Source organism: Myodes glareolus, chromosome 8 (assembly GCF_982192425.1).
Source record: "Myodes glareolus chromosome 8, mMyoGla1.1, whole genome shotgun sequence".
Classification (NCBI taxonomy): domain Eukaryota; kingdom Metazoa; phylum Chordata; class Mammalia; order Rodentia; family Cricetidae; genus Myodes; species Myodes glareolus.
In genome coordinates this window covers 71,370,167-71,379,674 of record NC_142033.1, presented here as the reverse complement: position 1 = coordinate 71,379,674, position 9,508 = coordinate 71,370,167, and the positions used below count along the sequence as shown (strand labels likewise).

General features: G+C 40.9%; 1 protein-coding gene across 7 annotated transcripts in view; it reads left to right on the top strand.

The window, feature by feature from the left end:
* The first annotated feature begins 31 nt into the window (after positions 1 to 31).
* Grk4 (G protein-coupled receptor kinase 4) overlaps positions 32 to 9,508 on the top strand; it is a 79,607-nt gene continuing 70,130 nt past the window's right edge. For 4 of the 7 annotated variants that reach the window (XM_048414803.3, XM_048414801.3, XM_048414802.3 and 1 more), the window contains exons 1-4: positions 33 to 693; positions 4,989 to 5,084; positions 7,882 to 7,994; positions 9,042 to 9,116. In XM_048414803.3, the coding sequence (XP_048270760.1) occupies positions 642 to 693; positions 4,989 to 5,084; positions 7,882 to 7,994; positions 9,042 to 9,116 (336 nt within the window). In that variant the 5' untranslated portion in view covers positions 33 to 641. Of the gene's footprint in view, positions 694 to 4,988; positions 5,085 to 7,881; positions 7,995 to 9,041; positions 9,117 to 9,508 lie in introns of all 7 variants that reach the window. The other 3 variants (XM_085692019.2, XM_085692020.2, XM_048414799.3) reach the window with 1 other exon arrangement.

Here is a 9,508-nt window from a genome sequence, read left to right as displayed (position 1 = left end):
TATGGGATCTGTAGTGTCCCGTGAGCAGCTACTGTCTCCTCAGGCGCCGCCCCGAGGGGAGCTCTCCCGCTCCCTCTGGAAGCCGTTAGCCGGGGCCGGGCTGCCGTGCGAGTTATCTGGCGGCCGCGGCGGCGGCGGCTGCTGTAGCCGTCGCCGCCGGAGACGGCTTTCCCATTAGTGAACTCCCCTGTGGAGTGGGGCGCGGCGGAGGCTCAGTACCGTCCCAGGACCCGGCGCTGAGGGGAGAGTTACGCGCCCTGGGCTCGGGCGATGATGCTAGGGGCTCGAGCGCCCGCGCGCCGGCGCCGATAGCGGAGGCCCCTCGCCCTGACAACATAGCTGGAGCCCGTGGCGAGCCTTCCCCGGACCTGCCTTTGCGCCCACGGCGGCGGCGGCGGCGGCGACGTAGACGACGACGGCGCGCCTGGTGGCAGTGGTGGAGACGCAAGAAGAAGCGGAGGAAGAAACGGCGGAGGCGGCCCAGCATCCCGAAGCCCGTTCCCCCGCAGGACGAGGCATGCACGGAGCCTGCTACTGTGGCTCTCGGGTCTCCTCCCCGCCAGCCTTCCCCTTCTCCGTTGCCTTCACCCGGAAAAGTTCGATCTCCGCCACCGCAGCACCGGCGGCGCAGACGGCGGGCCATGGAACTCGAGAACATCATGGCCAACACTCTGCTACTGAAGGCTCGTCAAGGTAGGTGCACCCCAGGCGCCCGGTCTCCCCGAAGGTAGTCTTTCCTAGGAACTCCTGTTCTTCAGGGAATCCTGATCTCGGTGGGACTTTCACATTGTCCCCCAAAGGAGCTTTGATCCCACCGGAACCAGTCCTATTTTCATGCTACTGCTTGGCAGGTGTCAGCAAGTGGTCAATCTGGTCTAACCTTTATTGTGTTTCTTTGTGTTGTCCTGGCTGCCCTGGAACTCACTCTGTAGACCAGACTGGCCTCCATCTCAGAGAGATTCACCTGTCTCTGCTTCCAGAGTGTTGGACTTAAAGGACTTAAAGTGAGCCACCACTTCCCAGCATAAACATATCACTATTAAGCCACAACCTTTCCTTTCTTGCTCATCCCCAAGAACACACATTAGTAAAGATCACATATAAAACATTTTACAAACTTAAAAAGTTCTACAGCTTTTGAAAATTCAAACACTTAAAAATTCAATCTCGGCAGAGTGGTGGTGGCACACACCTTTATCTAATTCCAGCACTCAGGAGGCAGAGGCTGGCGGATCTTTATAAATTCAAGGCCAGCCTGCTCTACAGTGCGACTTCCAGGACAGGCTCCAAAGCTACACAGAGAAACCCTGTCTCAAAAAACAAACAAGCAAAAAAACCAAACAAACCAGAAAAATTCAGTGACTTTAAAATATACAGTCTCTTAAAAATCCTAAGCCTTTTAAAATATAACATCTCTTAATTGTGGGCTTGCATAAAATTAAAAAAATAACCTAAAATACTTTCTTACTTCAAGAGGGAAGAACAAGGACACAAGTCACAATAAATCAAGGCAAAACCAAACTCAAACTGTGTAAATAACTCAATGTCTTATGTCTGGAATCCATTTATGATTTTCTGGGTTCCTCCAAAACCAGTACCACCTGAGTGACTCTTACACTATCAAGTTAGGCCACAGCATGAGGTCCAACTCTGGCCACTTCTGGAACACAGCTTCTGTGTGCTGACACTTCCCAGAAGACTTCACCTCATTGATGCTGGTCTCTTCTCAATCACAGCTGAGTCTTCAGCCCCCAGCTGACAGCAGCCATTGTCCCAACAATGCAGAGGTTTTATGTTAGTTGTTCTGGTTTTTTGCTTACATCAGTTCTTCATCTCTAGCTGACATGATGTCACAGATTCTTTGCAGAAATGGTCTGGTAGAGTCGTTTTTAGAGGTTTCTCTCTAAAACTTCACAAGCCAGGCCTCTACTGTCTGCACTGCTCTCAACGTTTTTATTTTCCAAGGTCCTACAGAACAGCTCATTGAACTCTTAACAACTCAATGACTTTTCTAGCTCAAAGTTCCAAAGTTCCTTCTACAGTTCTCCCCAAAACAACATGGTCAGGTCTGTCACAGCAATACCACACTACCCTGGCTTCAATATCTATTTTAGTTAGGGTTACTATTGCCATGGTGAAACACCATGACTGTGACTGGTGGTTTGAATAGGTACGGTCCCCATAGATTGATATATTTGAATGCTTGGTCCATAGGGAGAGGAACTGTTAGGAGGTATGGCCTAGTTGGAGTAGGTGAGACCTTGTTGGAGGAAGTGTGTCACTGTGGAGGTGGGTTTTGAGGTCTCATATATACTCAAGCTACACCCAGTGTGGCACACAGTCCCCTGCTGCCTGCGAATCAAGATGTAGAACTTTGCATGCTGCCTTGTCTTGTCATAATAATAACAGACTAAACCTCTGAAACTATAAGCCAGCTACAATTAAATGCTTTTTCTTTATATAGAGTTGCCATGGTCATGGTTTCTCTTCACAGCAATAGAAACCCTAACTAAGACAGCGACTAAAGCAACATGGGGAGGAAAGGGTTCATTTCAGCTTATACTTCTAGGTAACAATCCATCAGTGAAGGAAGTCAGAACTTGGAAGCAGGAGCTAATGCAGAGGCCATGGAGGGGTGCTGCTTACTGGCTTAGTCACATTGGCTTGCTCAGTCTGCCTTCTTGTAGAACCCAGAACCATCCATCCCAGGGGTGGCCCCATCCATAATTGGCTGGGCTCTCTTCCATCAATTACTAATTGAAAATTGCCCTATAGGCTTGCCTACACTTTGATCTTATGGAGGCATTTTCTTAATGAGAAGTCCCTCCTCTCATGGACTACAGTTTCTGTCAAGTTGACATAAAACTAGCCAGCACAGACCTCTTTCCCAGTCTTCTAGAGGCTCTTGCCCATGTTCTCTTCTAGTGTGTTTGCATGTGATCCTTGCAGGGAGGTCTCCTTCAATGCTTACTAGTCCCAACACCTTTTCGATTTCTTTTATATTGTTGACCGATATTATTGACTATTTTTTTTTCTGTTTTTGTTTATTTGTTTTTCAAGACAAGGTTTCTCTGTAGCTTTGGAGCCTGTACTGGAACTAACTCTTGTAGACTAGGCTGGCCTCGAACTCACAGAGATCTGCGTGCCTCTGCCTCTCAAGTGCTGGGATTAAAGGCTTATGCCACCACCTTAACACAGCTTAAATTTTTCTAATCACTTATTGTGTGGCTTATTAATCTTTTCTCCCTTAGGATATAGAGGAAGGGGCTTGAAAGATGGCTCAGTGGTTAAGAGCATTTATTTCTTTTGCAGAAAGCCTAGATTTGGTTCCTAGCACCTATATGGTGGCTTATAACCTATAATTACAGTTCCAGAGGATCTGACATCCACTTCTTACCTCTATGGATGCTAGGCATGCACATGGTACACATATATAAATTTAGGCAAAATACTGACACATATAAAATAAAATAAATTCAAAAAATTTTTAAAACAGTATACAGGAGGGACTTTGTTTTTGTTGTTGGGGATGGAACACAGACCTCTATGCATGTATGCACTCTTATCACTGAATTCTAGTTCCACTCCAGACTGTGTACTTTTTTTTCTTAAAGAGATTAAAAAAATATTGTATGTCACTGTGTGTCTCTACCTCCCCCATCTACTTCCCCCATGTCTCTGTGTGTGCATGCATAGTGTCTGTAGAGGCCAGAAGGGAATATTGAATCTCCTAGATTTTAAGTTAGAGACAGTGTGATTACTAAATGTGGGTGCCAGAAGTAAAACTCAGGCCCTCGACAAAAGAAATCTGCATTTTTAACTATTGAACCCTTTCTCCTGCCATTATTTGTTTGTTTGTTGTTTGTTTTTTTAACTGACCATTGCATTCCCAGTGCTTTTAAGGTGTTTGACACATGATAGGTGCTTAGTAAATATTTGTTTAAAAATAAATATAAATATCTGTTGAACCAGTGTTTTTAAGTAGCACTGTGTAGTGTGTTGTGTTTGATCTAGTTTTAAAATTTTGGAAATAGAAAGTGAGATTTTATACTTAAGCTGGTATCTAGTTAAGACAAATTATTATAAACTTTATTCATCTTCTGTATCTACTCAAATAGTAAGTTATATTAACTACAATAGTATTTATAATAGGGTATTTTAAACCATGAAAAAAAATCTTGTCTATGGGGGCTGGAGAGGTGGCTCAGAGGTTAAGAGCATTGCGTGCTCTTCCAAAGGTCAAGAGTTCGATTCCCAGCAACCACAGGGTGACTCACAATCATCTGTTATGGGGTCTGGTGCCCTCTTCTGGCCTGCAGGCATACACATTGGTAGACTTACAATATAAACCCTTCATTCTCTAAATTGGTATAGGATATAGTGTTTATCACATCAACAGAGACATTAACTAGAAATCAATTTGCTATTGTCATTTATTTTGTTTTTTATTTTTTGGTTCTCTAAAGTAGTGCTATTTATTAAACAATCAGTTTTAATGAAAATGTTCGCCATAATTTTATTGTAATTTGTACCACAGGTAATTGTAAAAGTTAATGTTTATATGTTTATAAGTTTATATGTTTCCATGAATATCTATACTGTACAATGGTTTTATTTATCAATACCCTGGTTCCAATTTTACAGTTACTCAGCTTGTGTAACCATTGAATAAATTTGCACCATGGAAACAAACAAACAAAAAAGAATATTGTATACATAATAAATAAATAAATATTAAAAAAAGAATTAAAAAAATATTGTCTATTGTGAATACCATATCGATTAATGATATTTTAATAAAGAAACAAGCAAAAATGAATTTTTGGGGGACTACGTGTGATAATATAGCTGCGTAACCCCAGCATGAAGGAAGTTAATGCAGAAGGACCCAGAATTCAAGTGCTATCTGGATTATATAACAAGATCCTGTCTGAAAAATAAAAACAAAACACAATTTGAAATCTAAATTCTTATCTTTTTAAATTTAGCAGGACTTAGCAAAAAGAGTGGTCGTAGTAAAAAATGGAGGGAGATCCTGAAGCTGCCCCCAATTAGCCTGTGCTGTGACCTAAGATACTCCATTGGTGAGTAAGTAGTGCCATCTTATGTCTGTAGGGTATCTGACATTACAGCATTACTTACATGTTACTAATTCTTCAGTTCTCTATTTGTTTAAAAAAAATTTCTGATAAATTTTCCTTATAACTTCATTTAGTCTTTTGTGTGTAGGAGAGACTTTGTTTTCTAGAGTGCTGTCATGAAAGTTGATGGCTGACTTTTTTATTAATAAAAGTTAGTATATATTGAGGCTACAGAGTTAGCTCAGTTGTTAAGAACACTTGCTGCTCTTGCAGAGGGCCCAGGTTTGGTTCTCAGCATCCACATGACTGTTCACAATTGTCTGTAGCTTCAGATTGAGATACCGTCTTCTGGCCTCCTCAGGCCCTGTGTATATGTATACAGACATATGTGCAGGTAAAGCACCCATACATCTAAATTAAAGACAAATTAATCTAATTTTTTAAAGCTATGTCTATGTATGGCTTTGTGCATATGAATGCAGTGCCTGTGGTAACCAAACGAAGGTGTTAGATCTCCTGGAGCTAAAGATTGATTGGATCCAAGTCCATGCTGATGCAAGTAGAGACATCATGAACACAGCTAAGTCCCATTTCTGTGCCTTTTGTTTGTTTGTTTATTTGTTTATCTTCTTCTTGGGACTTGAAGGCCAGAGATCTAAGGCTACTCATTTTCAAAGCATTCCTGGCCTGGCTTCTGATACTGCTGTCCAAATAATTCAAGAGGAGACGGTGGCAGTCTCTGCATTCTTACTATCCTGGGTAGGGTCCAGCATGTGTTAGGTTACTGAGAGAGAATGTGTTAAAGGAAGCATGTGTTAATTGCTAGGGGGAGCACATGGTGTCCTTCTAAGGGGAATGTGAAATATGAAATGGTGAAGGTGCTCTGACTTCAGAATACAATCTCCATGAGGTAGAGACAGTGCCCTCCAAATACTTGAAGGACATTTAGGTTAAAGAGAAGCCTTTCTCATTGTTGCCTAACTGGAGTGAGAACTCCTGTCCTCTGCACAGCAGAGGGACTCTGACCTTAGGTCTTCTCTGAAGTGGCTAAGAAACAACCACAACAGAAGCAGACTCAGCCAAAACTCAGTCTGAGCTACAATTCTCAAAAGAATGGTTCTAAAGATTATTATGTCCTCTTTTTTAACTACAACTACAGACATTATCAAGAAAAGAAGGAGTGTAAAGAGGAAGCAGTAACCTGCATCTCAGTAATGAACTTCTTATTAGGGAGTACCTACCAATTCCTCTGGGCTTAGACATTCCAGGGAATCTTTGAGTTCTCCTGTAGGTAGAAACAGAATCCCTCTTTGAACTGACTTTCTAATCTTGGAGAATCAAATCACTGGTCATTGGTGACTTGTAGATGTGCACAATTCAATGCTTTATTTATTTAGACTTATTTTTGAGACATACATTTATGTAGGCCAAGCTGAAATTGAACTTACTACATAGACAAGGATAACCTTGAACTTCTGATGTTGCTTTTACCCCACTCCCCCTCTAAGTGCTAAGATTATGGGCATGTACCACCATAATGGTATATATGATGCTAGGGATGGAGCCCAAGGGCATTGTGCATGTTATATATAAAAAAAGTACTCTGCCTACTGAACTCAATCCCTAGCTCCCTTGCCTAGACATTTCCATATTTAAACCCAATGATTTCAAACGAACGACTTAGATTCTCAGAATTGTTATTAATAACTCCATAATGGAGGGATTTGTTACGGTTTGCTCATTTACTGTAATTCTTCAGCTTTAGAGTTACTTTTCGGACACCAGCTATGTTTATCCATTTCAAGTTGAGAGCCACTGTCTTAGTTAGCCATTGTGAAAATACTGTGGCCAAAAGCAACTTGAGCAGGAAAGGATTCATTTAAGTTTACAGCTCTTAAGTCATACTCCATCACCAAGAGAAGTTAGGGCAGGAATCTGGAAGTAAAAACTGAAGCAAAGGCTATGGAGGAAAGTTGTTTACTGGCTTGCTTCCTATGGCTTGCTCAGTTTGCTTTCATATATACCCCAGGACCACGTCAACAGGGGTGGAACCACCCACAATGGGCTCACCCATATCAATCATTAATCAAGAAAATGGTCTACAAACTTTCCTATGGGCCAATTTTATGGAGATATTTTTCAATTAAGATTTTCTCTTCTGGGATTGGAGAGATGGCACAGTAGTAATGAATGCTGGTTGCTCTTACAGAGGATCTGGTTTCAATTCCTAGTACCCACACTGTGGCTTAGAAAAATCTCTAAGTCCAATTTCAAGGGATTCAGTGCCCTCTTCTGACTTTCAAATATTCATACGCATAAAATAAATTTAAAGAAAAATTTCCCTCTTCCTAGATATGTCTAGGAAGATTTGTGTTGACAATAAACACCCAGCATAGCCCTTGCTAGGAGAACAACTGGCCTCCTTCCCTCCTGTCATCCTCCCATCCCCCTCCAGTCTCGCTCCTCTCTTCTTCCCTCCATTTCATTCCCCTTTTCTTACCACCACCCCCTTCTATTGTTTTTAATTAGCATAGAAAATAATGGGCCTATGCAGTAGTACCCATATTTAATTCCAGCATTCTGGAGACTGAGGCAGAAGCAGGTGGATCTCTGTGTTCTAAGCCAGCATGGTTTAAATGTATGATAACTCAGTTTAAATTAGTAAAAAGAACAAGTCGTCTAGAAATAATAATAGAAGTAACATTTTTGACTTTTATTATATTAAGTGAAAACAGAAAGTAGATTTAGAATAGAACTAAGTAGGTAGTAACTACTATGTTTGTTTCTCCCCTTTACCCAGAAAAGGATTTTAGCAGCCTTTGTGACAAGCAGCCAATAGGAAGACTTCTTTTCAGACAATTCTGTGATACAAAACCAAATCTAAAGAAATGCATTGAATTCTTGGATGCAGTGGTGAGTGATTCATCTCAGAGTTGCATGTTTGCTTTTGTACTTTTAGATATTAAAAACTAGACTTTAGATATTAAAAACTAGAATTGGTAGTTGCCTTGATGTCATATTTCTTTCCTCCACTCCTCCCCTCTTTTTGAGATAGGGTCTCACTTTGTAACCCAAGCTGGTCTGGACCTCACTTTGTAGGTCAGGGCTCTTACAATGTATCTTGGCCTGACCTTGAGCTTGTAGCAGTCCTGCCTCCAACTCCTGATTGCTGAGGTTATGATTCTTAATGAGTACTTTCTGCATATGAAAAAACATCAAGAAATGAATGCTGCTCTTCATCTTGCTTTCTCCTTTAAAAAACTATTTTATGTCTGAGAACCTGCATGTTTGTGTGGATGTGTGCCATATGTATGTCTGGCCCCCTTGGTGGCCAGAAGATGGCATTGGAGTTACAAGTTATTGTAAGCCACTATGCAGTTTCTGAGAACTAAATCTGAGTCCTCATCAAGAGCAGTAAGTATACTTAACTGCTAACCATCTTGTTAACTCTGTTTTCTCTTTTTTTATAAGCTTATGGGCCAGTACACTGTCCACATGGGTACATCTTTCCTGCTCAGTTTAATCTTTTCCAGAAACACCTTCATGGAAGGTGTAAGGATCTGTTTCCATGGTGGGTCTACATCCAGTCAAATTGACAATGAAGATAGGAAGATTAACACACCCACTTTCACTCACTTTTTTTTCCTCCCCGAGACAGTAGCCCTGGCTGTCTCGGAACTCACTCTGTAGACCAGGCTGGCTTCAGACTCATAGAGATCAGCCTGCTTTTGCCTCCCAAATGCTGGGATTAAAGGCATGCACCACCACGCTGGCTCTCCCTAACTTTTACCCTGGTATTGTACTTACATTTTTGGAGAACTTTTTAAATTTAATCCATAGAACTCTTCTCTGGTTCAGTGGGTACTTTGTCAGTTCATAGGTCAGATAATTTAAAGCATTACGAAATATTGTTGGCGAGTAAAATCACTAACCTTTTTCTTTTTCCTAATCGCCACTCAGGCAGAGTATGACGTTACCATTGAAGAGGAGCAAAGAGAGTTTGGGCTAACCATCTTAAATAGATTCTTCAAAGAGGTATGGTTTTTTCTTTCTAATAAAGATTTTTTTTTGTAAGTAACATAAAGTTTATAGCTCTTTTTTCTTTTTAGACTTTCTGGATAAGATATAAAAAATTCGTTAAAGCTTTCAATTTCTTACAAATATTTCTCTTTTGTATTTTGTTTAGATTAAGAAGAAATAACAAATCTCTTAGAATATTGATTTAAAGAATTCTGTTTTATTTGCCTAATTTGGGATAACATTTTTTTTCCTGAAAGTTTTTATAAGTCTTAGTTTTTATTCTTTTTAAAAAGACAAATTTGTTTACTTATTTGTTTGTTTATTTTTATTTTATCTTAGTTTGTTAGATTTAGCCACATCCATACAGGCAAGGGGTCGCTCTGTGCAGCACTGGCTGGTCTGTAACT